At 44.4% G+C, this 13,776-nt stretch overlaps 3 protein-coding genes across 6 annotated transcripts; 1 reads left to right on the plus strand and 2 right to left on the minus strand.

Annotated features, from left to right (window-relative positions):
- Positions 1-207: 207 nt before the first annotated feature.
- Positions 208-3,503, minus strand: LOC6611896 (transmembrane protein 184C). 4 transcript variants are annotated; one of them, XM_032718367.1, is made up of 6 exons: positions 2,836-3,503; positions 2,478-2,755; positions 2,214-2,420; positions 2,061-2,157; positions 1,472-1,802; positions 208-1,357 (listed from the first exon to the last, which is right to left on the minus strand). In XM_032718367.1, the coding sequence occupies exons 1-6, from the start codon at positions 3,133-3,135 to the stop codon at positions 1,098-1,100; spliced, it is 1,473 nt and encodes a 490-aa protein (XP_032574258.1). In that variant the 5' UTR covers positions 3,136-3,503; the 3' UTR covers positions 208-1,097. The 4 variants fall into 4 exon arrangements, with proteins under 4 accessions (XP_032574258.1, XP_002036413.2, XP_032574178.1 ...); XM_002036377.2 differs by having other exon boundaries at positions 208-1,360; XM_032718287.1 differs by having other exon boundaries at positions 1,421-1,802.
- A 489-nt stretch (positions 3,504-3,992) lies between these two features.
- On the minus strand, positions 3,993-6,972 carry LOC6611897. Its single transcript, XM_002036378.2, has 4 exons — positions 5,504-6,972; positions 5,092-5,384; positions 4,644-5,031; positions 3,993-4,587 (listed from the first exon to the last, which is right to left on the minus strand). Exons 1-4 carry the CDS (start codon positions 6,627-6,629, stop codon positions 4,265-4,267), a joined length of 2,130 nt encoding a protein of 709 aa, XP_002036414.1. The 5' UTR covers positions 6,630-6,972; the 3' UTR covers positions 3,993-4,264.
- A 71-nt stretch (positions 6,973-7,043) lies between these two features.
- LOC6611898 (60S ribosomal protein L13) lies at positions 7,044-8,241 on the plus strand. Its single transcript, XM_002036379.2, has 4 exons — positions 7,044-7,107; positions 7,364-7,624; positions 7,686-7,994; positions 8,065-8,241. The coding sequence occupies exons 2-4, from the start codon at positions 7,382-7,384 to the stop codon at positions 8,167-8,169; spliced, it is 657 nt and encodes a 218-aa protein (XP_002036415.1). The 5' UTR covers positions 7,044-7,107; positions 7,364-7,381; the 3' UTR covers positions 8,170-8,241.
- Positions 8,242-13,776: the final 5,535 nt, after the last annotated feature.

A 13,776-nucleotide genomic window follows, 5' to 3' on the forward strand; every position in this document is an offset into this window, starting at 1 on the left:
AAATGATTCTAAAACAATGTTAGGGGATTTAAATGACCAACAAAATTCAAATGTCTTATCACATATCAACAATAGCAACAAATACATAAACAAAAGCAGTATGGTCAAAAATTTGAATGATATGCAATGTTAGTAGACAAATGGGTGCAGTAGCATATGAAAGTAATACGAATTGTACGAGATAAAAACATAAAAGGCGGTTTAGAATATTTTCCAATATTATATTATTGATGTGTGTATATTAGTTTTACAATAAGAATTTCTATTTAAATACAAGTCACGCCCTTTTCTGACCGGCGGCAGTCACAAAATTCACAATCGGTTCAGGCATGTTTTTAATTAACTACTTCGCCGCACAAAAGTTGGAGACCTACATAACTATGCGGGGTCACCTAGCAGGGATGTATAGAGTAAAAATATCGTTTCGGGAAGGTCTGTTTACACAATCAGCACATAAAAAGTACTTACAAAATATCGGACCCCTCTATTCAATGATGATTCTTTGGGATGCTAAGAGTTGTGTGGATTCAATTGTGCGCGCTATCAGGAGAAGCGATTACAGTGAATGGCGATCTAAAATAAGTTGCTTTCGCTATGAAAACTAAGGCCACAATTCAAATGCCCCATTTGATGGGCCGCTAGAAAGTGTTCGTTTCATGAGTATTCTATGCCTAGCACAAATCAAGATATGGGGTGGAAAAACAATAAATATAAGCATAGCATAAAACTGATAAGGGGCTTTAAGGTCAGCGCGTCTAGGTGATGTACTCTCGATCGCGGCGTCGCCGCGTCGTGGAGGCAATAAAGACCACGGGTTGTACACCAGCGCCGTCATCTTCAACGTCTCCATCCTCTCCGTCCACGTCCAAGTCACCGTCGTCAGCGTCATTATCCCCGCCCGTTGAGTTCGACCACTCGGACGCCGACTGGTTGCTGCCAGTGGCACTAAACTTGAGGCTGCTTGACATGCCAAACGATACGGATAGCGAGGCGCTGAGTGACGAGGCATTCAACTGCTGGCTCACGTCCACGCCATCTTCGTCCTCGAAAGCGTCGTCAATGTGCGGGTGCTGGTAGTGATATTGTTGGTAGCGGTGTCACCTGCCTGCGCCCGCACCCAACAGCAGGGCATAATCATCGTTGGACTCGGGAATTGGCGCCGCTGCCGACGCGGCACCAGGGGGCAGGCGCAGGAAACTGCCACCGCCGCCAGCACCCGCACGCGGATCCCTTTCGCGCTCGCGAAGATGCAGGGTGTCGCGTTGGCGGGTCGACGGCTGTGAGCCTGCCGCTCCCGGCAAGTGTAGTTGTTGTTGTTGGTAGTTGCTATTGCTACTGTTCCCATCGTCGGCCACGCCTGCTAAAGGAAATCGAGATTGGGAGTGAGTAGATTGACTTTCGGGCAGTGTATTCAGCTTGCCATCATACACAGGCACGATCAGGCGACTGGACGTTGCACCATACATGTTACCTGATTGCGACGAGTTGCCCGGCAGCTGCTGATCTTGCCGCTTGCTGATCAGATACTCGGACTCACTGCTGGACCGGCGAGGACTGCGCGCCAGCGGCTGGTATGTGGTGCGTCCCTGGAAGCGACGACTCAGTGAACTGCCCACGACGCCCAGATGCTCGGTGACATCCTCCTGCATGTCGGATATGTCCATCATGGAGAGGAAGGCGCGACACCAGCTATGGTTCGGGTTGTTCCAGTACTGCGGCGAGTTGATGTGGAACGGGTGGTGCGGGAAGCTGTAGATGTGAGCCACGGCCGCGATAAACATTTCGATGCAGATGAGGAAATTCTGGTGGGCGATAACAAATACATACATATTTGAATTGGTTTTTGGAAACTTTCACTTTGGTTTCATTTGTTGTGTTTGCAAATTTGGGAGGGAGAAAAGTAAAGCACGATAAAAACTCAGCATTAAACGAAATTACGACTGTTTTTGGTTTTATGATTAGGATGGTATGAGAAAATCATTTTAAATTTACATATTAGCTCTTTACTTATAGAAATAACTTATTGGAAGATCCATTCGTCTTTTTAATAGGTCACTCACCTGAAGCAGGGAAGCCAGGTTGGTGTCTCCCACATCCGATCCAAAGATGTCCTTAATAATATTATAATATACCAGTACGTTGAGTAGCACTCCTTGGCTACGGTGAAGTAAAATATTCTTAGCCAATCTTAGAAGCTTTCATGTGGTACTTACAAAAACGAGAAGAACACCACAGCCTTGATGCACAGAAATTTGGGAATTGGCTTCATTGGTTTGAGATCCTCCTTGTTTGCACGGTAAAATAGCACCAGGCAGTACATGGCCACGAACTGGGATATATTGTTGACCACCACAATGTAGGGGAAGGCCACGTTGCCCGCAAATTCGCCCTCGCCATAGACGCCGCATAGCTCGCAGATGCTACGAAATTCCGATTAGAGTTGGCTGTTAAGCGGAAAAGCCCATCCCGACACTCACACAGAGATAAAAGTGGTAATGGGGCGCACGACCGTGTACTGGAGGATGCCGTGCTTGCAGTTGTGGATAAATTCACGACCCATCACCCACGGCCGCATGCAGCAGAGCGGAAAGAAGTGCGGCACCTGCGGCTTGTACTCCATTGTGGCCTCCAGGTCCATGCCGAGATTCAAGTAGTTGAGCAGGTACACCATGAAGTTGTAGATAACGTACGCCTCGTAGCACTCGCGCAGTGAGTCCACGTAGATCGAGTGCTTCGGAAAGAAAAGGCCGATCCACTGCAAGTGAATAGAGAGTATTAGGTTTCTTGTGGTCTCCAATTCCGCAATATCAAATCTGACAACGGTGGCCCACTTACCGCGTTCAAGGCGTAGATAGGCACCATCCACAATATGCGGATTATGTGCTTCTGCAGTATGGGCTTGGTAAAATGAATGACGTGTTGGATGATATGCCAAATGGACACGGGCACTGCGGACAGCACAAACAGACCGCCGATGAGAATGAGCTGGTCATTGCGCTGGAAGCCATCCTTCACGGAGTTCACAATGAGCAGCGGCACCACGATGATGGCAAAGATGACATAGGTGACAATGAGCAGCGGACGTATCCAGATGCGCCACTCCTCGAAGAAGCGTCTTACGTCCAAGCTGCACATCTTGGCTTCTGGTGCGCTCCTTGGGAATGCTCCTTGAAATGTGCTGTTCACCGGAGTACCTAATATCCGGGTTGATATCGTTGATTCGTTGACGTCGACGCCGCCGCCCCGATTCTTTTTTCACTTGGCTTTCCGTTTTCCTCCGCTCCGATCCGCTCTTCTCCGTCAGAAATTCTCTCACAGAAGATTACTGGACTCGGCGGTGGCACCCACGCTGGAGGCGCATCTTCAGAGATCTCCTGCTAGCAGAGCAAGTTCTTCGATCCACTGGTTTCGGTCCTATTGGCAATAATATCGCGGCTTTCGTGCCCTTCTTTTGTGAGGAATCCTATTCGTGGGTCGGGTGCCTACGTCTAATTGGTGTGACCAGCCTATGCGAAATCCGAAATGACTAAAATACAGACGTACTCCCGGTTTTATATTATTTAAAAATTGTACTATTATTTGTTTTATTTTAAAGTTTAAAAGCTATCAGTAAAAAAATAACCCTAATTGAAAAACAAATGTCAAAAATTATTTAGATTTTCATGTCGCAGCCGAAAATAAATCAAAATTTTCCCATGATTTAAGAAAGGGAAATTTTAAGGGTTGCAGAGTAAAAAACATATTTTGAAAATGAAATATGGCAAATTAATAATGTAGGTAACTCCAAACCGACTAATAATTCTTTCGTAGTTCAAAAATTTTTTTAATGAATTAATTTTAAAATAGCTAATTTTAGTTAGTTCAATAAATCAAGAAAGTTAAATGCATTTTATTTATTTATAAGATTAAAATATTAATTATGTACAATTAAGATAAGTATTAATTAGTTATCTTGAAATGGATAGAAAGGGATTTACAAGTGATCAGCGTGATATTTTTTCGTTATGGATTTATTAAACAAATATTCTTAGATTATCTGTTTGATTTGAATTTATGATGTCAGAATGTTCCCTTAACATTTATTCGTCGATAACTTAAGATTTTCCGTGTACGTCCAAGGCTGTCTTTTGGTTTAAAGTACCGCGGAATCGCTATTACTATTTGCCTTGCCCCTGGTAGTCATTTTCATATACACAAGATCGGATTACGTTAAAAGTAATTAAAAAGTATTTGTATTATAAGAAACAGAAGTCGCCAGTGCAGGCTAATTGTTGTGATGATGCAGAAAGAGGATAGCGTCAATATGACTACCGGTGAGCATGAATCGCTTGTTGAAGTCGTATATTTGGTCTCTCAGCGTCTTCTTGAAGCTGAGCGTCACCACGCCGGGCACACTGTGGTACAGGCTGGCCAAATCGCGCAGCGTTCCATAAATGTGACCCATCTTGAGCCACCAATCGATGGGCGACTCATCCAGCTGGACAACCACCTCGTTGCGATATCGCTTAAGATCGGACTCCACGCTGCTGTCCCCATCTCGCTTAGGAGGATTTGGTATCTCGTTACTGTCAAACAACAGTTTCAGACCTACGGGGATTTTCGTTTAGTCCATGGTTTATGATAATCGATTTAGTTGCACTTACCCAACTTCTTTGGTGGACTGCCGTCCACTACTCTTGGTTCTGACTTAATGGCCACCACGCTGGAGGTGGCTGCCACTTCGTTGGATTCCCCATCGCCCACCCCACCAAAGTTAATGTTATACTTATGGGTCAGCATACGAACGGTTCGGTCTAGGTTGTCAATGGTGGTCAGGCGGTGGAAGCGTGGGTCCAGCAATGCAGCAGCGGTCAGATTGTCATTGGATATAACGTGTGCCTGGAGGACACTGGAAATGGTCCGCTTCAAATTCATCATTAGGGGATCGTCCTGCTCGGCAATGCCCAACTTCTTGATAAGAATCTTTGAAGTTATTGGCGAGAGCATGCTGCACAAGGGAATGTCTTCGCCACGCAGCGTGTCCAAAGCAATCTAAAAGATTTTACACAATAAGAAAACTGCTTAAACGTCTGAATTATCTTGATGGCTTACCACCAGAGCACTCAGGGCCTCCGTCACCGTCTTGGCTGATATAACCAGGTGATCCATGTCCTCGGACCAAGATATGGACTCGGCAAAGAACTTCAATGTTTCGTACAGTGTCCAGGGGAAGTGCTCGTTATACGTGGGCAAGGGCACCTCGGACACCTTGGAGGCGATCTCCGATGAATGACGCTGCATTAGGTCTTTCACCTGCTCCATTAAAGTGGCCACCTCTTCGATCTCAAACACACGACGCAAACATTTGTCAATTACCGAAACGTAGCACAGCGAAATGGGGATATCTGCAAAAGAAGATACATATTCATTAAGAGTTGGAATATTTTATATATTTCTAAAAGCCATGTGTCTAAATAGCTTTCTGTAGGTTAGGTAAATAATTCTTGCTTGCTGATGGACTCACTTTTCTCTCGCAGATAGGTGTGCAAAAGGTCCTCTTCCTCGTCGTAGTTTATGATGGCCAGTGTGCAGTTGGCCAAGTAGAAGTCGGTCAGCAGATCGTCAAAGACGATGTAGTCGTTGTACTCCACGGTGGCGTACAGCATACCGCGAACTGACTGAGTCTCCTCGTCCAGAAAGTGATGGAAGATGCTAAGGAAGCGCCGCTGCTCGACATTTACCCACATCTCAAAGGCGAGTGAGAAGGGCTTTTCGGAGGTGAAATCGCGCGTGATTTCGCCAATCTCCAGGAACTTGGAGGCGTGCATCTCATTGATCAACGAGTCGATCTTGTGTGGCTCGGGCATGGGTGCCGAACTGCCTAGGACTTGACGCAGGAATTCGCTGAAACCGGCATCGTACAGAGAGTCGACATTGCGCAAATCCTTAATCACAATGTCCGTAAGGGCTTCGGCCAGATTGGCGATGTTCGCCACGGGCGCATAGCTGCCTTCCTCGTGCTTGATGACCCGCCCTTGCATCAGGGCGCTCGATGGAGTGGCCACTTTGCGTTTGCGTGCGTATTTTGGTTCCACAACCAGGCGCTCCTCCTCCTCTACCAGATTTTCGGCCTCATCGTAGGTGAACGGTACCATGGTCTCGTACAGCATGGTTTGAGAGGAGGCGTCCTCCTCCGCCTGCATGGCCGCAGTTGCTACGGCTGCTTCGTCCAGTTCATCATCGGAAGCGTTATCGTGGTTCCGGTTATTGATGAACTCCAGCTTGACCCGCCGCGAGGAAACATTCCGCTTGGACAGCGGTGAATGGGATACATTACGCGGCGTCTTGCGCGGCGGCACATGAATGTCGTGCTCCTGGCACAGCTCCTTGAACAGATCCTTGTGCCGGTGCTGGAGATGCGCACGCAAATTGGTGGTGTTGCCATGGTTGGTCAGCACCTTGTGACACTTAATGCAGACCACATTCTGTTTTGTAATGACCTCATTGTTGTCGTTCGAGGGGAATCCAAAGTAGCGCCAGTATACGCTTTTCATCTTGGGCGAGTACAGTTTGGAAAAATTCAGCTGCGACACATCCTCGTACTTGAGTTCGCCAATGGCCACCGGCGACGCTGGTACCCCTTCGCTCATCTTATCTTCTGTGGGGGATTGCGAACGGGATCTTCTTGTTTGTTTTGAATTAGATTCGACAACGATTGCTGTGTCCAATGCGTGTATTAGCGCGCAATTTCTCGATTATAGATAGACGGTTCAATAGTCAATAGTTTTTTATCTGTATCAGAAGTACAGTTCAGAGTTGCCACGCGACACGCCGTCAATCGATAAGGCAATAAAACGCTCCTAAATGCTCCAAATGCACTCACAATTAGTTTAGATTATTTTTAAAGACTGCTGAAATATGAGAGTCACTTCTCTTAATTTTAATACGTCTGACTGTCGTGAAAAATGCGATTTGTTGAGTATTCTCGCTAACACTGATTGCATCACCAATCGATAGCTGGGGAAATTTCTCGCTCGGCCGGGGGAATTTCTCTAGGGAAATTTTCGCTTGGCCTACGACGTGAAGTTGGTTGCGATTTCCTTTTTAATTCGTTGTTGGGAAGAAAAGGTGTGTAAATTTCGTGAGCGTCCCGAAATTCAATGAAAATAAAAGATAAACGAAATGCAAATCGAGCCATCGAGTGTGCCAAGTGTAGAGGACACAAGTGGGCATCATTAACACCCGTAGGCAGAAAAAAGTGCTCGGAATTACGGCTTAAACAAAACGAAATGCGCCAGCCACGTGGGCCTGCAGCTTGGTTATCCCATATAAACGAGTTTACAGAGACATTAATGTTATTATTGTGTTTTCTCCCTCGTTGCAGCCAATCTAAACCGCCAAGATGGGTAAGGGTAACAATATGATTCCGAATCAGCACTACCACAAGTGGTGGCAGCGGCATGTGAAGACCTGGTTCAACCAGCCGGCCCGCAAGGTCCGCAGGCATGCGAACCGCGTCAAGAAGGCTAAGGCCGTCTTCCCCCGCCCAGCCAGCGGTGCCCTGCGCCCTGTGGTCCGCTGCCCCACCATCCGCTACCACACCAAGCTGCGTGCCGGCCGTGGTTTCACCCTGGAGGAGCTGAAGGTGAGTGAAGCCGAAAACAATGCCTGAATCCATTGGCCACTAACCAAATTTCTATTTACAGGGTGCCGGCATTGGCGCCAACTTCGCCAAGACCATCGGCATTGCCGTCGACAGGAGGCGCAAGAACAAATCCCTGGAGTCCCGCCAGCGCAACATCCAGCGCCTCAAGGAGTACCGCAGCAAGTTGATCCTGTTCCCCATCAACGAGAAGAAGATCCGCGCCGGCGAGTCCTCTCTGGAGGAGTGCAAGCTGGCTACCCAGCTTAAGGGACCTGTCCTGCCCATCACTAACGAGCAGCCCGCCGTGGTCGAGTTCCGTGAGGTGACCAAGGATGAGAAGAAGTTCAAGGCCTTCGCCACGCTGCGCAAGGTAAGTTTTTTAGGTTTTGTGATCCATCTGTAGCTCGTGATTCTTATTCGCGGCCAAACTATATTTGCAGGCTCGCACTGATGCCCGTCTGGTCGGAATCCGCGCCAAGCGCGCCAAGGAGGCCGCTGAGAGCGAGGACGCCGCCAAGGGAGACCCCAAGAAGGCCAAGAAGTAAACCACATCTTAACCTGATCGTTCTGTCTACAACATCAACCAGAATAAAATCTTAGTTTTTCTTAAACGTGAACATTTGTGCACTTTGTTGTTATTGTCGCGTCTGACGTGAGACTTATCGATACCCCGTGTAGCTATCGATAGCACGCTTCTTTGGCGCGTTGAATTCAAATTGGGATGTTTGTTTCTAGCTGTCGCATCTAAAATCAAGAAACGTTTGTTGCTTGCCATTACTTTTATTTGGGGTAAATTATTAAAAAGTTAAATTAGTGGTGCCATATTGAAGCCTTTTTCAAGATATGCATATTGAGCCCTTTTCGCTTGCAAAAGCTACGTTTATTATTTTTTGAATAACTTTTATTGAAATGTTAATTATATTGAATATTTCATTAGAATTTTGTAGGGTAAAGATTAAATTTAGCAGAGGCCAACTGTTTTATCCTCTACAATTCGAAATACCTTTTTAGGTATTTATGCATATGGATTTATGTGTGGAGAATATCACATTTAAAATTGATAAGCTGAGTGATTGAAGGGTTTGATTATAGCGTTACATCTTATTCGGAGTCGTTTTCAGTTTAGCTTGTTTTCAGAAATACAATTTTTGTTTTAATTTCCGTTGCACAAATTCAGAAACTAACCACAAAACTGAAAAATAAGTGAACATTACGGTGTTGACCCAAATATTATCGCATTTGCACTTCAACCGCAAATATTAATTGAGGCCGCCACCCCGAAACTCGTATTCCATATGTTGGTAATAAGGGCAGACCACAACCCACATCCCAAGCAAAGCCAAAAAACACCATATTCATAAATACAAATGTACATATGCAAAAACATAACTCCTCTGGTGCTCGAAAAAAAAGGGTTGTGCTTCCTCAACCAAATGCGACAAGCCAATTCAATTATCGGGTGGTGCAGGCAGCATCCACATTCAGATTTAGGTCCCGAACCAGATGCAGATACATTTACAGATACAGATACAAATCCCAATTCCAGTCCGACCCGCACCTTGAACCTTGTTTATGCACTTCACTGATTTTTATTTCACTTAACCTTGTTTGCTGCTGCTCTTGTGTGCGGAGGGGGAAAAAGTGGGCGGGGCTGCTTGTTTCGGTGTCGTGTCAACTGCATTCAAATTTTTATTATTGAAATTTATGAGCGCAAAAGTGATTTTCCACCTAGTTTTTCCCGCTGCCCATTTGCACCACCCCTCAAATGTTTTTTTTTCCCGCTGAGTTTTCCTTCTTCTTGATTGTTTCTCTGTGGGTTTTTGTGTTGTTTCGACGGTTGTTTATGGACGACCATGCTGGTGACTATGGCTACCGGGGTGGGTTACTGCCTGCTTCCGGGTGCTCCTGGCTCGCATCCGTGGGGAAGGGGCAGTGGCTCGGCTCAAGCGGCAAACAAGGATACGTAATTGGCAATTGTTTTTCTATTTTTGTGTGTGCCACCTTTCGCGGCGACAGTTGCGCCGGCAAAAGTTTTTCGCAACATGTGCAGATTTACTTTGCGGTTCATTTGAATGCAGGATGCTGCTCAGCAAGGTGGAGTACAAAGGGAAGTCACCATTTATTTGCACTTCTTGCTTATTGAATTCCAAGTCAAGAAATCCGATATAGAATGGCTACTATACTTTTATATTAGATATGAAAGTAATCAAATCAAAGATACTTTTTGCACTAGAATATCTATTCTATCTATATATATCTAAATATCTAATATCTATATATCTAAATATCTATTAAATTGCTCTCAGAGCTTAGTCCTAATAAATAAATTTCATGAACTTTGATTTTTTTCACTGCAAGTCACTCTGCTGACTGCAACTAATTTGGTTATGCCAATGATGTGAATTTAATTTAACACTTTCCTCCTCGCAAATGCATTTATGTTGGATTCCTTCTCTTTTTATCGCAAATACGATTTGCTGTTAAATCTAAATCGTCGAATTTCCAACATAATTGATGGCATGGCACCCCATTTCAATTCACTGGCTGTGTGGGTTAATCTGCATATGCGAGTGAAGTGTCCTTGCGCTGCATATGAGCATATTCACATCTGTATGTACATATATACCTATGCCCGAGGTCCTGTCTGCACCATAAAACGCAATCAGTGCTTAATGATCCATACAGCAATTGGATTAGTGCCTGCCAGTCTGAAGAGAAAACTAATGCTCGCCTGCCGAAGGACAAAATCAGGACCAGAAGCCGCCGCAACTTTCAGACCGATTTGCATTTGAACAGGGCGTGGATTAAGCTGATGATGCGGCTCATGTCCAATCGATTAAATACTTAAGAAAATCTCTTGCCAAAAAACAAATTGCATTGTTTGTGTGCACTTCTTATGTTTCGAGTTTAGTATTTTATGCTAAGCAATCTTGCTATACTATTTTTATATATTGTATATACATATTCTTCAAACCAAATATTTATATATACATTTTCCGATCGTTTTTCCAACACATGTTACTTTCGTATCGCAGATTTATCATCCCATCCCTATAAGAAACAATGAATTTTTTATGCCCCATCAATTTTGTGCCGCTCTAATCCGCATCCTTGCTCTTTGATGAGCTATAGAAATTGGCCCATATACCTCACTCCTCCAGCCCACAGCACACAATAAAATGCTTATTATTTTTCCATAAAAAACCACCCAAAAAACCAAACAAATTAATCAAATATGCAAATATGTAGAGGTCGGTCGCCCCCTTGCCACGTCCCACATTTTCACGCATCATCTATCAAAAATTGGCACGCCATAAAAAAAAGAGCACAAAGAGCCCACTTGGCTCGATTATGAGATCAATAGAGGCGGCACACGATCCTGGCAAAACAAATCGTAAAAAAGGCAAATTGCAAATGGCAATGGGCGCGAAATATCAAAATCGAATTAGAATCACAATGGCCGGGAAATTTTCGCATATGCAAATAATAATTGCCGGAAAATATGCAAATGAGATGGGAAAAGCGGCTCAAGTGGGCTGGCGTGAAATTGAAAATTGCACACACCAAAGTGTTTTGCAGCAAAAGTGAGCACTTAAAGCGATTCGCAATTGTTCTCCCCCAGCGAGTTGAATGTCCTTTCAGCTGGCCACGTGCTTTTGGAGGTCCTTCGTGTGTGTGCCACCAGCACGAACGAACACATTTAACTTATATATATATATTTTAGTATATTTGTGTATATAACCGAAACCCTTTGGGCTTCAGGCCAAAATCAATTATCATTTTGGGGGCGATGGGCGTGGCTTTTAACAATAACACAACAAGCATTATGAAAATGACGCTGGAGTGGGAAACCACAAGACTGCTAAATGTTGCATGCCACCAAACTTTAAACGGGAAAGGGTAGATTGGCTTGAGTTATGTACGTGACTATAAATTTTCATGTTTTCGGATTAAAATGCTCGAGAAATGCTTAAATTGTGTTAAGTGCCTTAAAAACAACAGCAAGTCTTTTAATTCGCCTAATTTGATTAGTTAAAAGAGCCCTGTAACTTAGGATGTTGGCTTAGGTGCCTAAATAATTGAATCATTATAAGTTAAAATTGTTAGATGTTGCAAGAATAAATTAAAACAAATATTGGTGCTATTAAAAGCGGACACTTTCTAGTTGCAACTTTGTTATTTTTTGATTTTTTTTTATTTCATTTCATTACTATTTGGAAGCCACAACTTTTGGCAGTGAGACTGAAAAGCCTAAAAACGAGAAAATATGTTCAAGTGGCTGGCAGATGATGTCCGGTGCAGGTTGGCAGGCATCACCACAGCAGACAACGCCTTAACCCTTGACGACCAACGACCCATTGGGAAGCCCTCCAAGCGACAAAACAATTACGCAACTGTCCAAAAGCAAGTGAAACCGAGAGTTTGCAAAGAGCAATGGGCTAAACCACAGCCTAGTTTATCGCATAATCAAGTGCAGGCAACAGATTTAAAGTTTCGAATGAAAAACACATGTTAGGAAATTGCCCAGGGAGTCCTGTGCAACCTGTACAGTGAAGCAACCACCCGGACCACAAGTGAAACACATTCAAATGCGGTCGGCTGAGCTTCAAAATCAAGTGTCTGTGTGTAATGCGATATTTAAATTTTAGCCAAAAAAATCTAGTGCCGAAAAAAACGGTCAGATAGGAAATAGATACGCCCTAGGGGGTTGGATAAGTCCGCTAATGTGAATACAATAGAGCCACTTGAAACGACCGGAGATCGTTTACTCACGCCACCAGAGCACCCTCCTCTTCATACTCCTCATCCGCTCCTGGAAGCAACCAATCAGTTCGGATACGGAACAACCCCTTCCCGGAGACCGCAAAAAAAAGGTCGTCTGACTTTCAATTAATCAAATTATCGCGCGCCCCGAGGGTTGGTGGAAAATTCAGGCGGTTGGGGGCGACGAGGTCCTGGCACTCGAAAGTCGCCGCAGATGGGAGGACAAACATTTGTCCACTTTTTGCAATTTGTACAGGTCAACTGTAGGTTTTCGCCCGATTGTTTGCGTTTTGCCGCGTGTTTTGTGCAACATCAATAAATTGTCAAAATCTGTCAAAATTTTTAATGACTGTGTGACGGCTAATAACCGAAAATCGATTTGTTCAAGGCGGTCTATTGATTGCAATTTAAAATTGAGTTTGTTTCATTTCGGGGCACTATTTTTTTTTTTTTCGAATCCTGCAGACGTTTTTATGGATTGCGGTTCCTGGACAAACAGTCGTATCTGTGCGTTTAAAGTTCAGGGAACATTTTAGAGTTTTTAACGTCAGGCGGTTATTTTTCATCCATCCAAAATTTTAAATAAATCCGAACATGTGGGCGATGGTGTTCCTTCAGTGAGGGGTTCAATCGAAAAATGTTGAAAAATCATTGAAAAGACGCGATTGTTTTGTTTTTTAACTACGTTTATTTCACCTTATATTTTATTTAATTTTTTATTTTATTTAACTTTATTTTTTTCCAGTGCCTTGCCCTTTTGTTGTCTCGTTTTCACTTTGCCGAAACCGCAAGCCCGGAAACTTTCGCACCTGTGTCGAATGACCAAAAACCAGAGGAAAGAGCTTGCAAGTTACACCACAACTTCCTCGTCGCAGGACGATGTGAAAAAGCCGACGTCTAACCCTTTTTTTGTGGCTTAATTGCGCTGCCAGATCATAGCCATCAGTCCGTTGGTGAAACAAAGTAACCGACAGGAGTCCTGCAATCCGGATCCTGTGAATTCGAGCCGAGTCAATGGTTGTATATCGCATGCATAAATTATCGCAACTGTAACAGTCGCGCATGTTTCAGTTCATTAGGGGACACTTTGCGACCTTAACCCTTCTATTCCATGGACTGAGCTACGAGCTACATGTTCCTCTGTCCATATGCAAAATAATGCCGCATCATTAGTGCGTTGGCCGACAATGGAAAAGGGTTGCAAGTGGGGCACGTGTCGAGCACCGGCTGCATGTACTGCGGATTCCGAACTTTTTTTGCGCCTCAGTAAAACCCAGAAATCGTGTTTTTCACCGGATTTGCATATGCTGATGTTCACAGCATCATGTGAATTAGATTTTAGTGTTTTTCATTGTGGCAGGTCAAAGGGTTTAAGGGCACGAGCAAAG

This window comes from Drosophila sechellia, chromosome 2L (genome assembly GCF_004382195.2).
Source record: "Drosophila sechellia strain sech25 chromosome 2L, ASM438219v1, whole genome shotgun sequence".
In the NCBI taxonomy this organism is placed as follows: Eukaryota; Metazoa; Arthropoda; class Insecta; order Diptera; family Drosophilidae; genus Drosophila; species Drosophila sechellia.

Excerpts from the sequence above, each read along its gene's own strand:
- LOC6611897 (XM_002036378.2), bottom strand. The coding sequence starts at position 6,629 with ATGAGCGAAGGGGTACCAGCGTCGCCGGTGGCCATTGGCGAACTCAAG. Across the intron at positions 5,385-5,503 it reads CACCTATCTGCGAGAGAAAA|ATATCCCCATTTCGCTGTGC; the intron begins GTGAGTCCATCA and ends CTTCTTTTGCAG. Across the intron at positions 5,032-5,091 it reads AGGCCCTGAGTGCTCTGGTG|ATTGCTTTGGACACGCTGCG; the intron begins GTAAGCCATCAA and ends AAAATCTTTTAG.
- LOC6611896 (XM_032718240.1), bottom strand. The coding sequence starts at position 3,135 with ATGTGCAGCTTGGACGTAAGACGCTTCTTCGAGGAGTGGCGCATCTGG. Across the intron at positions 2,158-2,213 it reads GTGGTGTTCTTCTCGTTTTT|CCAAGGAGTGCTACTCAACG; the intron begins GTAAGTACCACA and ends ACTTCACCGTAG. Across the intron at positions 1,803-2,060 it reads ACCTGGCTTCCCTGCTTCAG|AATTTCCTCATCTGCATCGA; the intron begins GTGAGTGACCTA and ends ATCGCCCACCAG.
- LOC6611898 (XM_002036379.2), top strand. The coding sequence starts at position 7,382 with ATGGGTAAGGGTAACAATATGATTCCGAATCAGCACTACCACAAGTGG. Across the intron at positions 7,625-7,685 it reads TCACCCTGGAGGAGCTGAAG|GGTGCCGGCATTGGCGCCAA; the intron begins GTGAGTGAAGCC and ends TTCTATTTACAG. Across the intron at positions 7,995-8,064 it reads CCTTCGCCACGCTGCGCAAG|GCTCGCACTGATGCCCGTCT; the intron begins GTAAGTTTTTTA and ends CTATATTTGCAG.